General features: G+C 54.4%; 1 protein-coding gene and 1 long non-coding RNA gene across 4 annotated transcripts in view; one reads left to right on the forward strand and one right to left on the reverse strand.

Annotated features, from left to right (window-relative positions):
* LOC110337826 overlaps positions 1–7759 on the reverse strand; it is a 23884-nt gene extending 16125 nt beyond the window's left edge. The window contains exons 1-2 of the long non-coding RNA XR_002381275.1: positions 7453–7759; positions 4014–4143 (exon numbers count right to left, since the gene is read on the reverse strand). This is a non-coding gene — a long non-coding RNA (uncharacterized LOC110337826). The remainder of the gene's footprint in view (positions 1–4013; positions 4144–7452) is intronic.
* A 556-nt stretch (positions 7760–8315) lies between these two features.
* Positions 8316–24304, forward strand: part of Gse1 (Gse1 coiled-coil protein) — a 354151-nt gene continuing 338162 nt past the window's right edge. For all 3 annotated transcript variants that reach the window (XM_029532578.1, XM_029532579.1, XM_029532581.1), the window contains exon 1: positions 8316–10237. In XM_029532578.1, the coding sequence (XP_029388438.1) occupies positions 8345–10237 (1893 nt within the window). In that variant the 5' untranslated portion in view covers positions 8316–8344. The remainder of the gene's footprint in view (positions 10238–24304) is intronic.

A 24304-nucleotide genomic window follows, 5' to 3' on the forward strand; every position in this document is an offset into this window, starting at 1 on the left:
CAAGCCAGTGGCACTGCAAGCCATCAGCACTGCAAGCAGCAGCACTGCAAACCAATGACACTGCAAGCCAGCAGCATTGCAAGCCAGTGGCACTGCAAGCCAGCAGCCGAACCTTTTCTTAAGACCCCTTTATGTCTGGGCTGTTAGAGGCAGGAGCTGCCCACTTTGCAGAGTTTTATCCCTGAGTTCACCCTTGCTGGGAATGAATGCCTTTACAGAGCTGCTCAGGGTCATGTCTCTTAGCTGATTCCAGATCCAGGCAGGATCTGCCTTCACAGATGTCCCTCCATGGGCCATACAGCAGTACAGAAGACAAGGTACCACTTTGGGCAGCAGCAGGGACAGGGCTGGAGTGGGGCTCACTGGCAGAGCACTCTACTTCGCACACACAAGCTCTGGGTTGCATACCTAGTAACACAGATGAACATGTACATGCGGAAAAGCACACGCAGGAAAAGTCGGGCAAAACATGGAGCCATAAGAAAGACCCAGAGTGAGCACAGGACGGGGTCCTCCCCACAGACCATGTGTTCATGCTATGACATGGCCCAGCCTTGAACTTATGGCAGACAGACAAAGTAGAGGTGTCTCCTGTCTTCCCAGAACTCAGAAGGTGGAGGCAGGGGATCAAGGTCACCCTCTACACATGCTGCCCTCAAGGCCAGCCTGGGTTACCTGAGACCTTGGTTTTTAAAAAGCAAGAGACGGCAGACTCCTTTAATCTCAGCACTCAGGAGAAAGAGGCATGAGGCTCTGTGTAAGTCTGAGGCCAGTCTGGTCTCCAAAGTGAGTTCTGGGCCAGGCAGGGCCACACAGCCATCTCTTCCGTGTGACACCCCAAGACAGACTAATGAACAGAAAGAAAGTGGTGAATAATACTTAGAGGTGGGGGAAGGGCAGCTGGAGGGACGGCAGTGATGGAGCTTGGGGTGGAGGTTTCCCTTGGGGGTGATGGGTGTTCAAACGTTGACCATGGAGCTAGCTATGTGGCTCAGTGAGCACTCAGCCACAGAACTGTGTCACCTGCACGGTGGACTGTGTAGTCTGGGGATGTCATCTCTTTAGATGGGTTTGAACTGGATATGGGATGCCTGCTGGGGAGTGAAGTGCCCCAGGAGGCAGAACATGGTGGTCAAACCCTAATTTGGCCTGTGTGAACGTAGGGAGGCATACCCACATGGTCACACACTTTCCTTGGCGCTTCAGGAAGAGGTTTTCAAAAGCACAGAACCGAGCTGGGCATGGCAGCTCACTGCAGTAGTCCGAAGAGAGTGAGGCCAGCTGGGGTTAGAGGGGCCAGAGAAGACGAAATGCCATTCTCCAGTTTAGCATCAGACACGCTTTGGGTCCACCGTGAACAAGTCCAGGATAGCCTCGCCACTCCAGAGTGAGAGCCAGGAAGATAGCTGGCAACTAAGAGGGACATATGGAAAGACTCCAGGGCTGTGGACGAAGCCTGGGAAAAGCCACTGAGAAACGCTGGGTCTGAAGGTTTGGAGACCCAGCTGAAGGAAGAAGGTACAGCTGCCAGTGGACCCCAGGCAAGATGATGAACAGCTTCCGGGGCAGGACGCAGAGAAGGGCAAGAATGCTTTTCTGGGGAAGGATTTGGAAAGGCTTGCCTGCAGACCATGAGCTGTACGTATGGGGGAGGAGGAGGGGGGGAGGGGGAGGGGGAGGGGAAGGAGAGGGGGAGGGGGGAGGTTAGAGCCAGGACCAAATAGCCTGGGTTCAAATCTGGCCCTGACAGTCCCTAGCTTTTTGACCTTGGGGACATGGGACCAGTGTTTGGAACCTCAGAGCCCATTAGTAAAACGAGTGATAGTGCTCACATGTTTAAGTGAACATAGCTCCCAGCACCCAAGAATCCAGCATTTAGTGAACACTTGGTGATTATTAGCTGTCTTTGTCACAGTGGAAGGTTAAAGCTGGCTAATACAATATCCCCACCGACTGCATGTCAGGCCGTTGGAGGTCACTCTAGCTGTCTAACTTTGCTCTTGTCTCCCCCCACCTCCATGTCCCTCACGCTCTGCCTTTTCCAGAACCTCTGGAGCTTGGATGCTTGGGAAGCAACCACATCAAGGGTTTTCTGCTACAAACCAGAACCTTGGAGATGCCAGCGGTGAGCGAGTTCTCCAGCACACACAAGATTTATGTGGCAAGTCTGTCCTGTCAGCCCCATGCAGGTCAGCTCGGTGCTCATTTATCAAAGGGTTTTTTTTTACAAGGCTCTGAAGTTAACTGCAGCACCCTCGGGTTCCTGAGCAGGAGAGCGGGGATGGACCGTGGTCTCCTGCACCCCATGCCTCGACCCTTCCCTTTGCTGTGAGCAAAAGCTGGAATTTTTACACAAGGGGCTTTGCAGTTTATGGGATGCCCCTGCCTATCCTGTCTCGGGTTCCAGAGATGGACAGTGAGCAGCCACCTCTTTGCTCCGAGATGGATTACTAGCGCTCGGTGGAAGCTTTGTGTTTAATGAGTTAGAGGAATCAGGCCACACAAAGGGCAACAGAGAGACTCACAAGCTGGCTTGGTGGCGAAGGTACTTGGTCCCAAGCACGGCATCCCTGAGCTTAAGCCCTGAGCCCACATAGAGGAGAGAGACCAGTTCCCACAGATCGTCTCGGACTTCCACAGCTATGATGTGTCAGATCCCTGTATTCTCTCTGCCGGCTTAATTTTGTCAACGTGACACAAACTATTGTTTTGTGGGAGACAGATCCTCCACTGAGGAGTTGCCTCCATTAGACTGGCCTGTGGGCAAGTCTGTGTGTGTTGGGGGGGGGGCATTTTCTTGATTGTTGATTGATGTAAAGAGTCCAGACTAATGTCCTTCATAGCTCCTGCCCTGTTCCTGCCTGAGTTCCAGCCCTGACTTCCCTCAGTGGTGGGCTGCCATCAGGACCCTGTAAACCAAGTAAACCTTTTCCTCCACAGTTGCTTTGGGGCAGGGTACATATCACAGCGAGAGAAGACAAACTAGAACATTCCCCTGCACACACACACCTACATACTGTATATATGTGTGTGTACATATATGATTATATATGTATATATAACATGTAAACATAATATGTATACATGTATATGTATACACACAAACATACACACATGTATATACACATATATGATTATATTATATAGCATGCATACATATATGTACACATTTATGCACATATACATATGTACATATATACATATGATTATATGTATGTATACTATATATACACATATATGATTATATATGTACATAACACACATATATATGTATACACACAGACACAGACACACACATATATGAATATACAAGTCCCTCCTTCTGGGGACAGTTCTAGGGCAACACTTCCATGGTCTCTAGGCAGAGCTGTCAAATGCTAATGGTGTGACAGCTCAGAAGCCCCAGGCCAGCCACTTGGGGGTTGGCTTGTTTGTTTGTTTTACTTTTAATTGTTCATAGTAACATTCTTTCCCTCTAAGGAGGATGTATAGTTTTGCCAGTGTCCTGCTATGTTTGAAGCTCTTTCTGTGGAAATTTGTAAAGTGTTTGCTCTATTCAGAGGGAAAGGAAGGGGACAGAAGGAGGGGGAGAGTGAGGGAAGGGGAGGGGAGGGTTAGGGAAGGGGAGGGGAGAGGGAGGAGTGAGAAAAGGAAGGGCAGCCAAAGATCCCTTTGAGTCCCCAGCTAGCCAGAGGGCAAGTCCAGAGCCCCTTTGCTTCTGTAGCTGTAGATGGACAGACAGTAACTGGGTTCTGGGATGGATGCCACAGAGGTGCACGCACAGGAAGAAGGACATGCAAAAGGCCCAGGGAGGAAGATGTCAAAACTGGATGGTGGGAAATGCTGGGCCCCTTGGAGGTGTTTCAGTTTGACTTCAGGTTCTAGGGAAGAATGAAGGATGGAACAGCCAAAGACGGGAGTGGGGGAGGGTAATGCCAGTGGATGGGTTGTTTTGTTTTGAATTATCTTTATTCTTTGAAAAATTCTGAGCGTGTATAACATTTGGGTCTTACCTGATCCCTGCAGTGTTCTCACTTTTTGAGACAGTTTCACAATGCAGCCCAGGCTGGTCTTGAACTTCCCATGCATCTCCAGGGTGCTGGGATTACGGGAAGCACCATCCTGCCAGATGGCCTGATGATTCTAGAACAGAAGGCACCAAGAGGTTTGGAGTCCTGCGTCCCTGGTCCCAACATTGATTGGGCCCTGTAAAAACTAGGACAGCGCAAGGCAGGCCAGCTGGGGCTCAGCCCCTTGGGAGAAGCAGCTGGAAAACAGACAGTTCCGTGTGGTGCTGAGACCTGGAGACAGCTGGGGGTGGGGGTGGGGTGGTTTGGGAGATGCCCCCACAGGCAGCTGCAAATGTGGGCTGAGACCAGATCCTCTGTCCTTCTGCGTTATGTCTCCGTGGAACCTGTAGGCTGTGCTTTCTCTGCCCTGAGCCAGGGCTGCTGGAGATGCAAGGTTATCCAGGCCTTGGAGAGTGACAGGCGGGGAAGGAGCAGAGCCCCTCCCTCCACAGCTGCAGGCAGGGGATGGATGGCTCTGCTGGGTACCCTGAATCCAGATGCTACTACTCTTGACAGGCGCAGGTGGATAGCGCTGTCCAGTTGGAGCTTTCTTTTTACATCTGAGCAGTCAGGTTCCGGGCTGGAACGACTTGGGAACATGGAGTAAAAACTCAGGCGCCTGGGTGTTTTGAACATCTGGCCCCACACAATTGGCTCTGTGTCCAGACCAGAGACTGTGAGAGTTTCGGTTTCCTTAGGTCGGTGGTTGGGAACACACAGAGAAGACCAATGAGACTCCGAGGTGGTCCCTGCTTCACGCTGGACTTAGAGTGAACCTCCTGTCAGCTTAGAGCCTAGGGGTGGGTTTCCTCACTCAAACTGCTCCTGAGGGCTGCTTTCTCCTTACTCTGAACCCCAGTCCCTTCCTGGGGGAAGCTGGGGTACAGTGCCACAGGCCATGTGCACTTCAGGGAGGCAGGCGTTGGTTTCCAGAGGGACCAGCCATGCATTCAACATTACCTAGCCTATAGCGGGGTGGAGCCTGGATCCCTCAGCTCTTTTCCTCTTAGACAGGGTCTCACTGTGTAGCCCAGGCTAGCCTTGAACTTGAGCTCCTCTTGCCGCAGGCTCTGGAGAGCCTGCGCTGTCAGGATAGCCTAGGTTCTGCTTCTCTCAGCCCTAAAGAATGTATCCTTTTGTTAGCTCTGCTTTCCTGATGAAAAGAAAGGGGCCTGGAGAGCTCAGAAGCACCCCACCGCCCCCCTCCCCCGCCCCTCAGGTCACAGAGCTAGCTAGTCAATGTTGCTGTGATGTCAGTCTGGTATGTCTGGCTGTGCTGTGCCTCTGCCACCATGTCACCCACCCCCATATGACTCAGCAGCGTCACCTGTCTTCTTCCTCTCTGATCTGTGCCAGGGGATTTCCTGAGTCATTCAGCCGCTGAGAGAAACACAGCCCACTCCTCCCGCCCACTTCACACACACAGAGGCACACACACAAATATGTGCACACATGCACATACATTCACGTGCCTGCAGAGTACACACACACACATGCCTGTCTGTAAACACAAATACATGTCTGTATAACACTAAGCATCAACACACATAAACACATGTGTGCACCGTACATACATGGATGTCTGGAGTTGCATACTCAAATACATATGCATGTGTATATATCTATGCATTAGTACACACAAACAAATGTAAAACACACATGTATGCCTGCACTTGTTTACACAAACACCAATACACACATGTGTATATACACAGCACATGTATGTGTGTATTAACACACACATACACGCACACACACACGCTAACATGCACATACATAGTCTCCCATCATATCAGCCTTCTGTGCCAGGCATCTCTTGCTCTCATTTGGACCACCATGGAGGAAGCTTGTGCCCATTGCACATAGCAGGAGACTGAGGTTTGTAGAGTTAAGAGGTCTGCCTCTGCCTGAGGTACACGCAGCTGGCAGGATGGGGTTTAGGGCTTTGGACTTAGGTATGAAGCCAGTCTTGGCTATGCTGTGTGCAAGATGGACTTAAGAGGGTTGGCTCTTGGGAGAAGAGAGGGTGCAGGAGGCAGAAGAGGGCAAAGGAAATAAGGAAGAAAATGGACGATGAACAGACGTGGAGGGAAACCGGCAGCCCCAGCTGAGATTCTAAGGCAGAGACTTAAGGGCTCTGAAGATGGGCAGCTGGGCCAGGCAGAGGGTCCCTCAGCCAGGGAGACCGGGATGAGCTTAGGTAGGAACAGCTTTCCCAGGCTCCTTCCTATGGAGTGAGACACCCAGGCCCTTCCTGAGTAAGAACAGTCAGGGTCCTTTCATCAGCCTCCCCTCTAACAAGGTATGAACCATGCAGGCAGCCAGGGGATGCCTTCCCACCCCATTCTGCGAGACAGTTTGCTGAGCCAGCACTTTTCTGGGCCAGGGAAGGGACAGAGTCCCATCCTCTGCCAGGTTGACACCCCACCCCGGTTGATTCTAGAGTCCTGGAATGTCAGGGATTCCCAAGAGGCCCTTCCTCCTGCTCATTGGGGGGGGGGGGAAAGGGGGGGGAGCAGCCTTATTTACATGTCAGCTCACCAAGTGGTGGCAGTGGTGGTGGGGCTCTTGCCTTTGGGGCTCAGGCACCACCTCTAGCTGGCAGGGTAGACAGCTAGAAGCTTCTGGAAAGTAGATGCTCACAGCTCTGAAGCTTGGAGGAGTCCTTTCACAGATGGGAGACTTGAGAAAGGTTTAGGATTGCTTAGTGACCCAGCCTCTGTGTGTGTGTGTGTGTGTGTGTGTGTGTGTGTGTGTGTGTGTGGCATACATGTGTGTGCCTGTGTGCCTGGGAGGCGCCAAGGCCAGTCTCCAGCAGCTTCTGGTGACAGGGGCCAGATGTCTGCCTGGGGAGGCCACATACTCCTATGTGCCTGGGTCTGAATCCTGCCTGGCCTCTTGAGTCATAAAATGAGGGACATCCCACACTTGCTTCTTGTGGGGAAGTAACTAAGAGGCATGTAACAGCTCTGAACTTGGCCTGCAGAGGGTTTGTCTGGCGTTAAATAACTACAATGTATCTACTAACAATACACTAAGTCCTGGATATCTGTGGTCTCTGCAGGAACACTTTAACAAGAAGGAAAAGGGCACAGAGAGGTTGAGTCCTTAGTCCCAGGACACACAGTACCCTTCTTACCTCTACCCCTAGGGTGATCTGGTGGGCCCTGTCCAGTCAGAGGGAGGGGGGTAGAGATAGGCTGGGAGGACTCTGTTTCCAGGGTGATGCAGGAGACAACTCCTCTTTCCTCTGTCTTCAAAACTAGGGCACTGGGCTTAGAAAGGTGACCCCAACCCTGGGCTGCTGAAGGGCCAGGACCTCCCCAGATCTTGGAGGGGGGGGTACCCTTCCCAAGCCTCCCTAGACACCCATCGTCCTCACCTGGCACTATCGCGTCCGACTTGACCTTTCCTTAAAGATCAGCGGCAGCGGCTGATGGGTTTCGTGGGTCCCAAAGGAGACCCTTCAGACAGCCCGAGCCACGGGCTGCAGAGCCCCTAATTGGAGCAATGAATCACCGCGGGCTCCTGCTGGACACAGAATAGACAGAGGAGCTGGGGCCTATTGTGCCATAGTTTGGGACACAGGGGGGGTGAAGGGGTGGGAGAGGGTGGGGAGGGAGGAGGAAGGGGTGGAGGAGGGGGTTGGGGGAGAGAAGAGGTCAGGGGAGGAGGAATCGAGAGGAGAGGATGAGTCAGAGGAGGAGGGGCGGAGAGAAGGTAAGAAGAGGAGGAGGATTAGAAGGAGGAGGAGGAGGTAGGGGAGGAGGGGAGGGAGAGGAGGATTAGGAGAAGGAGGAGTCGGAGTCAGGGGAGGAGGAGCCCGGGAAGAGGCGGGCAGCAGGGCGGTGCGAGGGAAGGCTTCTCCGCCTCCGCCTCCCTCCCGCGCCCTCCGCCCCGCGCCGCCCCGCCTCCCTCCTCCCCAATTAAATGACCCGACGCTCGGGCCGGCGCCGGAGCTCGCACATGCGGCCGCCGCAGCCGCCCGGGGCCCGTCGCCACCGTCGCCACCGCCGCGTTCCGGGCGCGCTCTCCGGCGCCGCCTGGGCCCGCGCCGCCACCCGCCGGGGACTCGGCAGCCCCGGGCACCGCCGCGGAGACCCTCGGTGCGCCCCGGGCCGCGTGCGCGCCGCCGCGCGCCAAACTTTGCGAGTTGGGCGCGGGGCCTCGGGGCGCGCGGCCCGAGCAGCGGCAGCCGCGGGGCGCGCGGAGGCGGGCGCGGCGGCCGGGCCATGAGCGGCCGGGCGGCGCCACTCTCCCGTAAGCAGCGGCTCATGGCAGCGGCGGGCGCGGCCCTGTCGTGCTTCATCTGCGGCGGCGGCATCGCGCGCGGCAAGGAGCTGAAGCTGCCGGTGAGGCCGGCGGGCCCTGCGCAGCCCTTCTTCCCGTTCCTGCAGCAGCAGGAGCCGGCGCCCGGCGCGCGCGGGCTGAGCGCGGCCGATGGCTGCGTGCTGGTGTGCGCCGTGTGCCGCTGCTTCCTGGCCGAGCAGTGGGCCGCCTTCGAGCGCGCGCGCACGCCCGTGGACAAGCGCGTGTACTGGCTCAAGAGGCCGCATCAGTGCGACGCGAGCGCGGGCGGCCGGCGCGGGGCCCGCGAGTGGAACACCGAGGACGCGCGCGACTCGGAGCTGTCGGAGCTGTCGGACGCCGACGCGCTGCCCGAGCCGGAGCCCGAGCCCGAGCCGGAGCCCGAGCCCGAGTCCGAGGATGCGCACGACTCCAGCAAGTCCGGAGCCCGGCGCCGGCGCACGGGGCCAGGGGCGCACTGGGCTCCGGAGCCGCGAGCCAGCGTGCTGAGGGGCATCCAAGAACCCTGGCCCGGCCCCGCTGCTCCGGACGGCACGGACGGCGCCGCCTCCAGCCGGCCCACGGCGCCCCCAGAGCGCAGTAGCACCCCCGAGGGCAGCGACGTCGCCGGGAGCCTCGGGGACGAAGGTCTGGAGCGACCTCCCCGGACGCCCGCGGACAGCCAGGCCCGCTGCTGCTACGTCTGTGGCTCGGCGCTGTCACCGGCCTCGCAGCAGCAGATCCACGTGCAGAAGCAGGAGACTCCCGCCCAGGCGCCCTTCTTCCCCTTCCTGTGGCTGCACAGCCCCCCGCCCGGCGCCCAGCCCATCACCGAGGCGGGCAGCACCCTCGTGTGTCCCTGCTGCTTCTCGTCCCTCACGCACCAGTGGCAGAGCTTTGAGCTGGCCAACGTGCCGGTCCTGCAGCGGCTCTACGTGGTGCCCCTGAACAGCCACGCCCCCGGCATGGCCTCCAAGGCCCGGAGACTCCCTAGGGAAGAGGTTCCCGCCCCCACCGCAGGGCTGCTGCGGGAAGCCTGCTACCTCTGCGGGGAGGACTGTACGCGGGATGCCCGGGCTGTGCCCTCCCGCCTCGTCAACGGAAACTCTGGGGGCTCCATGCACTTCCCTTTCCTTAGCCTCCTGCCCTGTCCACCCAACGCTCGCCCCCCCAACAAGCGCTGCGAGGTTCGCAGCTGCCCCAAGTGCTTCAGCGTCCTGGAGGACGTCTGGGCCCTGTACCGGGCATCGCACAACCGTGAGCTCATCAGCTCTGTGCAAGGCTTCCTGGGCAGGTACCACCAAGCCTTCTCCGCCTCGGACCCTACCCTGAGCGAACTGCCCACTTCTGCGCAGGGAGGCCCGCCTGCCGTCTGCTACATCTGCGGGGCTGAGCTGGGGCCGGGCAAGGAGTTCCAGCTCAGCATGAACCCCGCCAGCCACCTGGGCGAGAAGGAACCTTTCTTTCCCTTCCTCACCGTCTATCCGCCTGCCCCACGGGCCAGGCCTGCAGACTCCACGGGCCTGGTGGCAACCTGTGTGCTCTGCTATCATGACCTGCTGGGTCAGTGGCTGCAGCACGAAGCCAGAGCGGCTCACCAGCCCGTCAGCGCCTGGTCGAGGCAGTACCAAGTGGATACATTCGTGTGCTTCTTCTGTCAACAAGAGAAGAAACGGTGTCTGGGGCTAAAGTCAGTGAGAGTGGCCAGGCTACCCTTGTTCCTGTATACCCTGAGAGCCAGCCACAGCCTGTTGGTGGATGACGGCCGGCAACTGATCATCGGTGCCTGCGTGGATTGCGGGACCCTGGTTTGTGCAGGCCAAGGGGTTGCCAGCCAGGGACCCATGGGCTGGAGCTCCCCAACAGCAGGAGTAACGAAGGTAAGTAGTGGCTTTCATCTCCTGGAGCATCTGTGTTGTCAAAAGAGAGATGTCTTCTGTTCCTGGGTGGTGGCATTGGTTCAGCGTGGTCTGTCCCAGCAGGAGGCCGTTCTCTTTGGTTTGTGAGCTTGGCTGACCTTGCAGGCATAGGGCAGGAGGTTGGAGGATCTGGGGGCAGGAGTGGTTGAATAGCTGCTGTTGGAATCAGCAGGCATGGGGCTGACACTGGGCGTGTCTGCTGCCCATCTATCAAATGGAGGAAGTTCAGGGCAAGGCTGTCGGATGCCCGATAACGTTGGTAATTAGTGCAGCCACGCAGGTCACCCGGAGGTCCCCGTCGTGAGTTCCTCTCTCACTAGCTCCTGGCTGCCTCCTCCTCCCCAAGATTCTCACCCAAGCGCCTTTCCTTTGAGTCTTCCCGGTGTGGCTTTATGAAGCAGATGGCCACAGATTCCAGACGCATAGGCGTGGGACACAGGCGCACGGGACTCGGGACAGTGGCCTAGACAACCTTTGCAGTGGATAGGGTCTCTTCTTTGGGAGTCAGCTGCTTGGAGCTGGGCAGAGGCCTGAGGCCTGTTCTCAGGATGCAGCTGTCTGCCTGGTAGGAGGTAGAGTCTGGACCTTGGGACATTGGGACCCAGCTTTGTAAGAACCAGGGTAGGAGCTGGCCAGGTGGCCCTGGGGAAGGGGGTGACAGGCCGGCATCTGGTTTGTACTCACTGTTCTGCCCTTGGGCTGGGATCTTAATTCCTCCCAGACTGTCCTGTCCTGTCCTGGGCAGAGGCCTATCTGGTAGTGATAGGCCAGAGTCTTGCAGACAGAGACACAAAGGTGGATAGGTGGGACCCTCTCAGGAATGGTGGTTTGTGTGTAGTGTCTAGGTCTTGCAATTTTGCACATTCACATGTGCGTGCGTGCGTGTGTGTGTGTGTGTGTGTGTGTGTGTGTACATGCACACACGTGTGATGCCTGAGCACAGGAAGTCTAACTTATGAAGCAGCCTCTGCTGTGCCTGGGTGCCCTTCCCCTGGTTCACAATCCCCCTGCCTCACACACTGTCCTTATCCTTCCTCCCCAGAGTTGGCTTTGGACTGGAGGTACCTTTAAGGTTTTGACGGCACCCCCCCCCCCCCAAAGCAGAGAGCTTCACCTGCTTCTGGCGTGGGACACCCAGCGTTTCCTTAGCCACAGGTGTGTGGCAGCCTGTGCTGAGGCTGTTGCTGGGTCTTGGAAGGGACAGCTCCGCAAGGCCTGAAGTGTGTCAGAGGAGCTTGGCTCTGGGGCAAGACAGGCCTGGTCCCTGCCTGCCGCCGCTGCTGCTGCTGCTGCTGCTGCTGCTGCTGTTGTCTTCGCAGCGGAGCTGTCTGCCAACAAGTTCTTATCCTGGCTGGGCTCAGTTCTCTTGGCTGAGAAGTAGGACTACAGGCCACATGGTTTGTAGGGACATTCTGATAATTAAGTGAATCAGGGGACATTTGAATGTCCCCGGCCAAGCTCACTGCGTTGAAGCTGCTCCCGCTGCCCCTCGGTCAAGGCACAGGGCACAGGGCACAGGGCAGTCTCCAGCTTGTAAGGCTACAGCCCCTGGGGCCAGGTGCATGCTGGACGTTTGCTACAGCACTGTGTGGGTGGTGGATGCTCCCCAGGCGTAGAGTTTTCTCTGCAGAGTGTCTACCTTGTGCCAATTTGACCTCAGTAATCAAAAGAAGCTTGGGTCCCAGGCCAGCGGGGGTGGGAAGTGAGAGCCATCCGTGGCCCTTCCCCCACTCCTGTGTCCACCCACAGGGCTGAGCTGAGCATTCAATCAACTTCTGCCCTGTCCTTGGCCCTCACTTTACTCCCACACTGAGACTCAGGTAAATCCCCAGACTTCTGCCTCTCTCCCAGCCAGCAGGTGGCCGAGGGTTCCAGTCTGGAGTTCAAGGCATCCTCTGCCCCTTGGGCTCAGCTCCAGCAGTTTGTTTGCCTGAGTCTCATTGGAACCTGGTAAAGTAGCAAAAAAGTACAGAGACAAGAGGAACCCTGCAGCCCCGGGGCTGGGAAGGGCAGACAGAAAGTACCAGATCTGGGAGCCTTTGCAGGCAGGGAGATCTTGGTCTCTGTGCTGAAGGACAGCTTGAATGGAGGTATGGTAGGGAAAGGGATATGACTGGAGCCCTCAGAGGTGATAAGACCTGGCCAGTCCTATGCTGCAGTAGGTGGGTGGCAGGCATGTCTCAGACTCTACTATGGCCGTGTCGGGAAGGAGGGGGTCATTCAGCTCCCAGGGTCCAGGGATGCCGGAACGGAGCCCTCTGCCCTCTGCCCTTCCTTTGGGCTCCTGTTCTTCCCATTTATCCCACAAATATTTATAGAGAGCCTGCTCCGAGGCAGGCACTGTTCCAGATGCTGGGATCCGGTGGCAGGCGCAGCCTGCAGCATCCCTGGGGAGGGACAGGCACAGAAGGTCCAAAGGGTTGTTTCCCTGCAGCGCTGAGAGCCGCGAGACCCATCAGCCAGCCTGGGTGCAGTGCAGAGACATGTGGGAGCTGTGCAGAGGGCCTGGCTCCTGGGTTGTCAGGAGTGGAGACGTAGGCACAGCCTCTCCCTTGTCCCCAGGCTGGCTCCCCTCCCTTCCCCTCCCCTTAGCCCCTGAGCTTTTCTTTCAGATGCTGGCTGTCTGAGGGCTTAGCTGGGAAGCAGAAGGGCCTTGCAAGGGCGGGGGGGGGGGCGCTTGGTGGGGGACATGTCATATTGTAGAAACTCCTGGAATTTTAGAACCCTGGTAGGTGCTCCCTCAAGTGAATCAACTAGAAAACCTCTGAAAAATGATGTGTCTAAGGAGACAGAGGAAAGGAAGGGAGATGGACCCAATATCCTCCAGTTGGGATGCTGGCAGAGGACCTGAAGGCCATGCCACCTCGGTTGCGGCACGACTTAGGCAGTGGCTGGGTTGGACCAGAGAGGGCTGCAGTTTGCCCTTTCTGGATCTGACATCCCTACTTCCATCCCATGGGAACTGTGGAAAGACCCCAGGTTTGTCTTCAGATGGACCAGGCCTGAATCTTTGCAGAGCAGACTGTGTGACCTTGGGTCTGACCCTTGACCTTCCCAAGCCTTGATTCCCACAGCTGAGTGACGGTGCTGCCTTCCGATGGCTGACTGGGACTGTGGCTGCCCCTTCCCAGCATGCCTTGTTGCTTGCTGTCTGTTGCTGTGAACGCTGCCTCTGCCTCTGCCTCCAGCCAGTCCTGTCAGAGCAGAGGTGGCCGGGTTGAGAGTTTGGGAACAGTCTCATCAGGAGCTGACTCTTTTGCTGCTACCACTGCTATGATCCCTGTATCCATGGTTACCATATCTTTTAAATACTCCTGTGGAGGGTATACCTTCTCTCTCCCTCCCCCCATACTGTCCTAGGTGAGAAGGGAGCCCAGAGAGGTTAAGTAACCCGACAGGGTCCTGCAGGGTAAGCATTGGGCCTGAACTTCTGCTCCAGAGTCTGTCCCACTTTCTAACCTGTCCTGCCCTCTGTCCCCTCTTTCCCCCAGCTCTGAAGGAGGCCATTCCTGTGTATGCTTACCATCTGACCCCACCCAGTCATTTGCGCTTCTCAGGGACAGAGACCCAGGAAGCCCTGCTGGAGGAGATCCTGCTATCTCTGTCACCCCCTTCCCCCCCCTTTTTTTCCTCCTTGGCCAATAAAGGAGTTACCCTCTCCCCACCCCACATGGCCAGATGCTGCCTTTGGCTGCCTCCCGTGGGAAGGTGGCACCCCTGAGACCGCCCTGTCCTCTCCCAGGGACGGGGCGACACCGACTAGTGGAGCCTGCAGTTCGGTACCTGCTGTACTCCAGCCTGTTGTCAGGTGTCGTGTGGCTGAGCACCCAAGCCTTGTCCCCACAAGCACCTCTTGTGCTTCTCATCTGGGCACACCGCAGGTCTGCAGAGCTCTTGGTCAGGGTAGCTGCACATCTGTCCCCACCGCTTCTTGGCACGCTGCCATCACCAGCTTCCCGCTCTGTAGGGAGGCTCTGGCCACCACCGTTTGCCTCGGGCCCTCAGGATACCAGCTTAGGATCTTTCTGGAAGGCGCCAGACAGCGCTGGCACCTTCTTCCTGGCAGCAGCTGGGCAGCTGGGCTGTGGGCCTCTCTGAACCCTCTCCCATCCCCGCTGCTGCCAGGGGATGGCTATGTTTCCTTGCCGGTGTGGGAGCCTTCTGCTCAGAAGAATAAATTTTCCAGATGCCTTGTGCTAAACCTGGAGGAGATCAGAGCCCACTGGGAAAGAGGAAGCGAAGGCACAAGGTCTTAAAAACCTGGAGCCTTCCCTGGAAGCAGGGTGGGGAAGGGGGCAGGGCTGCAGACGAGTTTGCAAGGCTGCAGGCCTCATGTCTCTTGGGACCTTGCCTTGGCAAGGTTCGAGCTGCAGGGAGAGTGTCTGGCAGACCTCGCGGTGGTAACTCGGGTCACATCTTCATGGTTGTGGTAGAGTCAGCATCCCGAGTTCAGGTCCTCGGCCCCTTGTATCTGTGCTCTCTGGTCAGACGGTGGAGAAGCACGAGGCTCTGGCCACAGCTTTCCGTTTCCCGTGTCACCTGTGTAGGACACACATGAGGGAGTGGGAAGGAACCTCTGCTCTGTCATGTGACTCAGTTTCCCCATCTGTCACAGCAGCAGGACTGGTCTCCAGGGCAAGCCTGTGTTAAGCCTGCGGCTGGTGGTATGTGGGCACCCTGCTGTGGGGTTAGGAATGGGGATTGGCAACTCATTCATTGTTCAGGGCCAATGAGGTGGCTCAGTGGGCAAAGGTATTTGCTGCACAAGCCAAAGTATCTGAGTTCAAATTCCAGAAGCCCAGAACCCGCGTGCGCGCGTGCGTGTAAAAATGGGAGAGAGCTCAGTCCTTCCACAAAGTTGTTCTCTGGGCTCCCACAGATGTGTGATAGCATTCAGAAGCTCCTCCCTGCCCAAGCATACACGTAAAAAATAATAAATGAATTGGTTTAGATCTGCCAGTACAGGCGTTGGAGAGATGACTCAACCATTTAGAGCACTGGCTGCTTTTCCAGAGGACCAGGGTTCAATTCCCCAGCACCCATATGGCAGCTCACAAAGCTCTGTAACTCCAGTTGCAAGATCTGATGTTCTCTTCTGGTTTCCATGGGTACTATGCACACACATGTTCATAGACGAACATATAGGTAAAACATGTATAAAACATAAAAAATAAATATTCTGCGCACACATTTGTACGTGCGGGCACACACACATACACACACACACACACACTCACTCACTCACTCACTCACTATCCTGTACAGTGCTGCATCCCAGGACACCATGAGTTCTATCTCTTGGGGATGACATAGTCAAGTTAGAATAGCTTGTACTGTGAGGACCCACAGGCCACAACGTGTGTATACTTTGCCGGTGGCCTCTCTGTAATACCAGCTGAGGAATTATGTGACAGTGCTGTGCCAGAGACCCAGCTAATACTTCCTTCCCTTCCTTCTCAGCTCCTTGGTCCCCAGCCTCACATAGATTCCACCCTCCAAAATATAAACCCCGGGAACCCTGGGATCTCATTCCAGCATTTGCAGTCCCTGCGGGCGGGGCACCTGTCCACCTGTCCTCACTTTTCCCCATCTGTAAAATGGGCACGTCTGGCAGTGAGTGTAGAGAAGGTTTCATCTTCTGAAACCAGTACTCTAGTAGTGCCACTTACAAAAGTCCTGTTTCTTCGGTGAGTGTGGCACAGAGGCGGTCTGCCCGTGCGCGTATCATGCTCTAGGTGATGTGGGTTGGGAATGGCACAGTTGGAGAATGGACCCTGACCTTCCCTAATATCCTCTCTGTATTCATATCTGGGCTCATCTTGCCATGCGCTAATGTCACGGTGACTCTGCTCGCCCCCTCCCCCGCTGCCCATCCGCCCTCTGGCCTAGTCAGGGATGCTGTGGGAAGCAGGTGTCCTGTGGCAGTGGGGACTTGCCACTTAGCAGGTTGGAGGTCCAGACTGAGGAACCTAAGACAGTTTAGGGCCAAGGAACTAACAGGGCAGGCAGGGCTGGGGTAGGGTCATCAGTGAGCCTGTCCTGTGCCTTGGGGACAGGTGTCACTTACAGGGGTTAGATAGAAGCTGGGGCCTGGCTTTCATCCTCTTGGCCTAGATTTAGAGGAGTCTTTAGGCAGCCATTGTTTACCAACTTCTACGCCAGAGGTTCTCAACCTGTGGGTTGATTGAACCTTTCACAGGGGTCAGATATCAGATATGTGGTGTATCAGATATTTACATTAGGATTCATGACAGTAGCAAAATTGTATTTATGAAGTAGCCATGGGGGTCACTGCAGCATGAGGAACTGTATTAATGGTTGAAAACCGCTGGTCTAGACAGAACAGTAGCATGCTGACCCCATACAGTGAGCTTTCTCTACCCACCAGACCCTTAGCTCATTAGCTTCCTGCCCTCTGTGGGGGACGGAGGGGACTGTACTCTTCAGACTTCCAATGTGACAGAAGGACTCAGGGGTCTTGGCTCCCATCCTAGCATCGAGCCGAGAGAGCCACAGAGACCCGATGGCAGCCCCTGGGCAGCTTGAGGCTTGCCCTGCCCCCCAGGGTATCTTGTGGGTCACCTCTGATTGGTAAAGGCTCCTATGTGGAGTCCCCTTGCCACGGGTCCCTTCCAAGAGAGTCTGTGTCATTGTTTGATGCTATTTTCCCTCTCAGTTGATCCTGTAACATCTAGGGGTTCTGTGAACAGCAGGGCCTAGACCCGTCAGATCAGATCTGTATGGCTGCATGTGGCGTCAGACCCAAGGCAGTAGGGTGGAACCTGCTCCTGTGCTAGTCTGAGCCCTGGATGTGGCCAGCGGGTACCTGTCTGTCAGAGGCCAGCCATCTTACATTGTACCCTTGGGCATCTGGGCTCCCCTGATGCCTCTCTGGAAACAGAATCAACTGTCCCATCCCTGGGTGAGCAGAGAGTACGCTGATGTCTTTCTAGTCACGTGGAGTGGCTACTTGTATACTGGGGTACTGGGGGTGGCTTCAGGTACCTAATGCGGAGGCAGCAAACTCCAGAGTCTCAGCCTCAGCCTCTGCCTCAGCATGCTTCCTTCTTTACAAGGCCCTTGAGCAGCCTACCCTTCTTTTTCCTGGTTGTGAATGTTGGGGACAGGAGTGGCTCTTGTTGGTGGGCTCTGAGGGAGTGGTTCCCAGTTCCTTCGTCATAGCTGTCTGGGCCACACTGACCACTTACTGTCATTGGGTAGATGGATGGAGTCTCAGTACTAGGAGGCTTGCCCTAGTGTGAGTCAGCTGAGTTGGGTGGCGGTAGCAAGTGTCAGCGTCACATTGTCTGATAAATCAGAGCTAGAAGCTGTGGCGCCCAGGCAGGGACTTCATGCACACTGGGTGTCCTTAGTGAAGCCACAGAAGCCTTCCCGGTGATGACCCCAGTGTGGGGTAAGTGACAGGCCCGTGTCAGGGACAAGCGTCTTGGGTGGGACTTTTAGACAAGTTTATGAGGAAGTTGATCTGTTTCTTTCTGCTGTCCCCTTCAGAATGACTTTGTGGTAACTGACAAGGCCACCAGGGCCGGCCCACTCTGGTGTTGATGCATACTCTGCCAGACTAGACCTTTGGGAAGCGACTGTCACCTGCAGCTCTGCTAGGTGGCAGGGAGTGGCCCAGCTGCCAGGCTGGCTCTATGGGTCTGCAGGTACCTGGGGCTCTGAGCCCCAAGGGACATGACTGATCCCTCGTGATTCAGACTGCCCTGCAACGGGCCCTTAACCAGGACAGCGGAATGCAGCATCAGCAGCCGCAGGCAGCTCATGGCCAGGGTTGGCTGACAGAGGGTAAGAGCAGAAATAACGGCTTCCATAGCCGTTCCTATCCCTTGATAGAGGTGGCTGTAGGCTGGACCCAGAACCCTAGATGATCAGTGTGAGGAGAGGGAGGAGCGTCCCCACGGGTCCCTCTCACCTCCCAGCTCCCTGCTACCCAGCTTCATCATCACCCATCTGCATTGGGCCTTTGTGACCCAGAGGGGAAACCGAGGCTGCAGGAGACATGGTGCTAGTTGCTATATTAGCTTGGGGCTGACACTCCATCCCCCGCTGTGTTCTTTAGCTCCTGGCTTCTCACTCTAGCACCAGGGTAATCACAGGACCCCCCTCCCATAGCCGAGACCTAAAGCAGGGGACACTGCTGGCAAAGGCAGAAATCAGCCAAGACAGAAGACAGAACCATACTAGGCAGGGACAGGAGATCCAAGACCCTGTTCTCAAGGAGCTGGAGGCACTTGACTGCAGCCAGGGCACCTAGGACCAGAGCCTCCCTTGTCCCATCCCTGGGTTCAGTGCCCCGCTAAGGGATGAAGGAACACTCAGGTACATGGCCTTTGCATGAAAACTGCCACCCAGAAAAGCTCCTGATGTTGTATAGTAGTCAGTATTCAAATATACTGCCTGCCTGCCTGCCTGTGGAGGACTTCGGACAGTGTGTGTAGCCCAAGGCTCTACTAGCTTCCTTCACTGTCTTAGTTAAGGTTCTTATCGTTGCGATAAAACATCATCACCAAAAGCAACTTGCGGAGGAAAAAAGGATTTATCTGGCTTACACTTCTGTATCACAGTCCATCATTGAAGGAAGTCTTCAAACAGGGCAGGAACCTGGAGGCAGGAGCTGATGCAGAGGCCATGGAGGGATGCTGCTTCCTGGCTTGCTCTACATGGCTTGCTCAGCTTACTTTTTTGTAGAACACAGGACCACAAGCCTAGGGATGACTCCACCCACAGTGGGCTGGACCCTCCCCCATCAATCACTAATTGTAAAGAAATGCCCTACAGGATCACCTACAGCTTGATCTTCTAGAGTTAGTTTCTTTTCATTTCTTTTTTTCGGTGTGTGTTTGTCTGTTTGAGACAGGGTTTCTCTGTGTAGCCTTGGCTGTCCTGGAACTCACTCTGTAGACCCGGCTGTCTTCTAACTCACAGGCCTCTGCCTCTCAAATGCTGGGACTAGGGACCAAAGGTGTGCGCTACCACGCCCAGCTTAAAAGCAATTTCTTAATTGAAGCTCTCTTCTCTCCAGTGATCCTAACTTGTGTCCAGCTGGCGTAAAACTAGCCAGTACACTGAACCCCTCCTGTCCTTAGGCCCCATTGTAGTTAGAAGCTGTCAGCTAGAAACACAGGCTCAGTACCCTGCCATGATCCAGAGGAGCCAGGAGGGGACATGGGTAGCAGGACACTTTGAGGTCAAGAATTAGGAGTTCGGATGACAGCGGGGTTTGCCGGATGACCTTCCCACACAGAAGGAACAGGAAGGGGGATAAAAAGAATCCGAGTTGGGTTGGAGAGATGGCTTAGCTCTTCAGTAGCATTTGCTGTTCTTTTTAGAAGATGGAGATCGGATCCCAGCATCCACACTAGGGGGCTCACAACTACCTGCAACTCCAGTTCCAGGGGATCTCATGCGCTCTTTCAACTTGTTCAGGTTTCTTTCTTTTTCCTTTTCTTTCTTTCTTTCTTTCTTTCTTTCTTTCTTTCTTTCTTTCTTTCTTTCTTTCTTTCTTTCTTTCTTTCTTTTTCTCTTTTTGTGCCTTTGAGATACTTTCCCTCAGTGGTCCAGGTTGGACTTGGAACTCACGGAAATCCTTCTGCCTCGGTAGCTCCAGTGTTGGGATTAAAGGTGGGGAGCCACTGTTCCTGGCTCTTGTGAATGCCTCTGCCTCTCATAACCCAGTACAAGGCCTGGCATACAGATGTATTCTGTTTTTTTTTTTTTGTTAGTAGATGCTCTGAGACTCAAAGGGCGTGCTGAGTCCATTTTGCACATAGTCCAGGCACTGACTCCTGGTTCCTTGAGGTCTGGTTGTTTCTACCTCTTTGTCACATCTCAGTAGTGGCTCTCTCTTCTGCCTCTTTTCCTGTTCCTGGAGTCTCTGCTAACCCCACCAACCCCTGCCCGCTGACGCCCTCTCCTAGCTGCTGGCTAACCAGCTTGGCCAGAGTCTGTCTTTCTTTCTTTCTTTCTTTCTTTCTTTCTTTCTTTCTTTCTTTCTTTCTTTCTTTCTTTCTTTCTTTCTTTCTTTCTTTCTCTTTTTTGGTTTTTCAAGACAGGGTTTCTCTGTATAGCCCTGGCTGTCCTGGAACTCACTCTGTAGACCAGGGTGATCTTGAACTCAGAAATCCACCTGCCTCTGCCTCCCAAGTGCTGAGATTAAAGCTATACACCACCACTGCCTGGCTTTGGAGGCGCCGTTTCCATATTTGCCAGTCACTTACCACATGACAGGCAGGGCATCACAGCTCTTGGCCTGCGCGTGTCAGCCTGTTTGGCCAGCCACGTAGAAGTGACAACTCCAGCTGAAGTGGAGTTACCAGCCACCCTTCCGACCTCTTAGCAGCCAGGGAATGGTGTTCCTGAAAAGCACTGCCGTTGGCAAAACCGCAATTAGCAAGATCAAAGTCTCAGAGAAAATAGGAGGGTAGGGGGAAAAAATACCTATAAAAATGGCATGAAGTGTGCCTTTAAAAGACTCGGCAAACAGAAGTTCTTCAAGGCACAACTGCCAAAACCTGCTTGCCCAGGCTCATGTGGAAGAATTCTCTTCAGCCAGGCCCCACCAGTTCCTGCTTCCCAGGTGGGGAAGTTGCGGCTGTCTTCACATGGAAGGGAGGAGCCTCCTGCCTGTCTTCTTGGGTCAGCTTTGGCCATTTCTGGTTTTTGGGATGTGTCCCCTGGGTCTGCCTGGTGGTCTGGTTTAGTGTAGCTCCGTCTGTCCTCCCGGCAAGCTCCTCGGTCATCGGTCGGGTCATCTGTCGGTCCTGTGGTGATGGCTCCTGTCTCATTCCAGCCTCGGTGAACACTGCCTTTGCACAACAGCGTGAGCAAAAAGAATGTGAGTCTCTGCTCACAGATGGGCAGGTAAATAAAATGTGATCTCAACCTCTGAGCCTGTCCACCTTTTGCTTTTCCTCCTGAGACAGCTCACTGTGTATCCCTTACTGACGACTGACTGGCACTTACTGGGCTGTCCAGGCTGGCCTCAAATTCACTATCTGTGTCCCCAGTGCTGGGATGATAGGCCTATGCAGTGTGTGCTGCTACATGCTTGATACATGCTGCTACATGTTTGATACATGCTGCTACATGCTTGCTACAAGGTCTCACTGGCCATGTAGCTCATCAGCTGATGCTGGTTGGGTTGGGTAGTTAGCTCATGGGTCCTCCTGTCTCTTCCTCCCAGTTAACCTGCCATGTCTGGCTTCTCTGTGGGTTCTGGAAGTCAAACTTAAGGCCTCACCAGCGGGCGGAGGCGCTATATCCACTGAGCCTCAGGTCTGACAAGTGTTCTGTTTTTCTTTTTTGAGACAAGGTTTGGAGTGGATTCAAATTCAGTCTCTATTGGAGCCTAACCTAATCCTCCTGACCCCAGCTCCTGAGTGCTGGCTTGTAAGCCTACACCAACCACCATGCCCAGAGAGATAAATTCATCTGCGCACATGCGTACTCATGTATGAATGCATGCATGCATGTTTGTTTGTATGTATGTATGTATGTATGTATGTATGTATGAATGTATATATGTGTATATGGATGTATGTTTATATGTGTATGTATGTATATTTGTATGTATATGTGTGTATGTATGTATATTTGTATGTATGTGTGTATGTATGTATGTGTATATGCACACGCATGTCTGTCTGTACTGCAGAATGCAGATGGAGGTCAGAAGGGACAGTTTCCAGGAGTTGGTTATCTTCTTCCAACATGAGTTCTGGGGATTGAGCTCAGGTCCCCCAGCTTGCTGGCTCTAGACTTACATCATCCCTGCCTCCCCAATCCCCTTTGGTTTTTCCAGACAGGGTTTTTCTGTGTAGCCTTGGGCTGTCCTGAAACTCTGTAGACCAAGCTGGCCTCGAATTCACAGAGATCCCGCTGCCTTTGCCTCCCAAGTGCTGGGGTTAAAGGCTTGCACTGCCACTGTTGGATTTCCCTCGGATTTAGAAAGCTGTCATTCGGGAGCATGGACTGTGAAGATGGGGGCCTTCTTGCCAGGTGCTGCGCTGTAGTTTGAGGACTGTCTGCATCCTGTAAGGTTAGCTTTTAATTTGTATACAAAGTATCCACTCTTTAAAATGTAGCCCGGAGGGGTTCCCTGCCTTTCTACTAAGTATCTTTATCTTAGTCTGTGTCTCTGTCTCTGGGCCTTCCATCTATGACAGGCCGAGGTCTCTTTGGGGTCATGGAAGCTGGGTGGTGGAGGAGTCCACTCCCACCTGCCAAGCCCCTGTGGGGTCCTCAGGCCAGGGCTCAGAGGGTAGGACTCCCACCCCCAGGGCTGCACCCCCTCCCCAGCCTTTCCCCCTCCTTCTAGGTCAGCCTGGAGCCCAGCTCCAGCCCTGGCCAGTTTCTTCTGGGAGGGTTTTGTTATTTTAAAAAGTTATTGGGTTTGGAGTGTAGCTCGGTGGTCTGAGAAGTTTATTCTTTATTGGGGTTTTTCTAGAATGCAATTCACATAGAAAAGCGCCTCTAAAACCGTAGACTTCAGTGGTTTTTGGACACTCAGGGATTGTGCAACTGTCAGCACTGTTTATTTTAGGTCATTCTCCCCTCCCCCGAGGCCCTGGAAACACAGTGTGTGGCCTCTCCCTGTGGATTTTCTGGTTCTGGATAGTTCACACAGATGGGAATGGGCACGCTCTTGTTCCTTTTCATTACTGAATAATACTCCACCATACATAGACCACATTTTATTTATCTGCCCATCTGTGAGTGGAGATTCTTTTCATTTGTGTGTTTTAAAAGATTTATTGGGACTGGAGAGATGGCTCAGTGGTTAAGAACACTGACTGCTCTTCCAAAAGTCCTGAGTTCAAATCCCAGCAACCACATGGTGGCTCACAACCATCTGACACCCTCTTCTGAAGTGTCTGAAGATAGCTACAGTGTACTTACATATAATAAATAAATAAATCTTTAAAAAAAGATTTATTAATTTTTTAACATGTCTGAATGTTTTCATGTATGTGCTCTCAGAGGCCAGAAGAGGGTATTGGGTCCCCTAGAACTGGAGTCACAGATGGTTATGAGCTGCCAGCTGCTGCTGGGAACTGAACCTGGGTCCTCTGCAAGAACCCTGGGTCTTCTTAGCCAGAAGTTCTTCCTAATAACTTCTGGCTGTTCTTAGCCATTGAGCCATCTCTCCAGTTCTTATATGGTTATCTTCCCCCACCCTACCTTTCTCCTCCACAGAATCTCACTGTGTAGCCTAAGATGGTATTCACCTTTCAGGGATCCTCCTACCTCAGCCTCTAGAGTGCTGGGATTACAGGTGTGTGCCATTGCACCTAGCTTGGGTCTAGTCAACCCCCCTCCAGAGCCACCCGCCCTCCCGATTTACATCTTGAGGGACTGCTGTGTCAGACTGCTTTCCAGAGGTTGCCCTGCCCGCTTTCTGCCAGCAGGTGTGAGAAACTGAGCAGCCACAGGTGGGAGGGCATATCTCCTGGCACAATGTAACGTGCTGTGCTTGGCACGCTTAATGTTCTTTCTCATATTCAAGCTTGTCTGTCAACATGATTTGTGTGAGCACATGTGTGTTTACACGTGTTTGAGTGTGTGCAGCAAGGCCATAGGTCAATGTCCACTGCTGTCCTCTTCAGTCACCAGTCAACTTATTTTCTCAGACAGTCTCTCATTGATCCTCGGAGACAGGCTCCCATGACTCACTGATTGAGCATCCCTGGCTGGCCAGGGAGGCCAAGGGGTCCTCTTGTCTTTGCCTCCCTCCCAACACTAGGTCAGGTGCACACTGCTGCACCTGGCTTTCACATGGCCCCCACTGGGGATCTGAACTCGAGTCAGCACACTTATATAACAAGCACTTTGTGATCTATCTGGTCCATCTCTCCAGTTCCCAATGAAAAATTTGAAACCTCTTCATTTTAATGGTGACCATCAAGCTCCCGGAGTTGGAGAGATGAGATGGCTCGGTGGTGGTTGGGAGTGCTGGATGCCCTCTCCTCCTGAGGATTCTGGTTTGGTTCTCAGCAACCGCACACA

The sequence above is a fragment of the Mus pahari genome, chromosome 20 (assembly GCF_900095145.1).
Source record: "Mus pahari chromosome 20, PAHARI_EIJ_v1.1, whole genome shotgun sequence".
Classification (NCBI taxonomy): domain Eukaryota; kingdom Metazoa; phylum Chordata; class Mammalia; order Rodentia; family Muridae; genus Mus; species Mus pahari.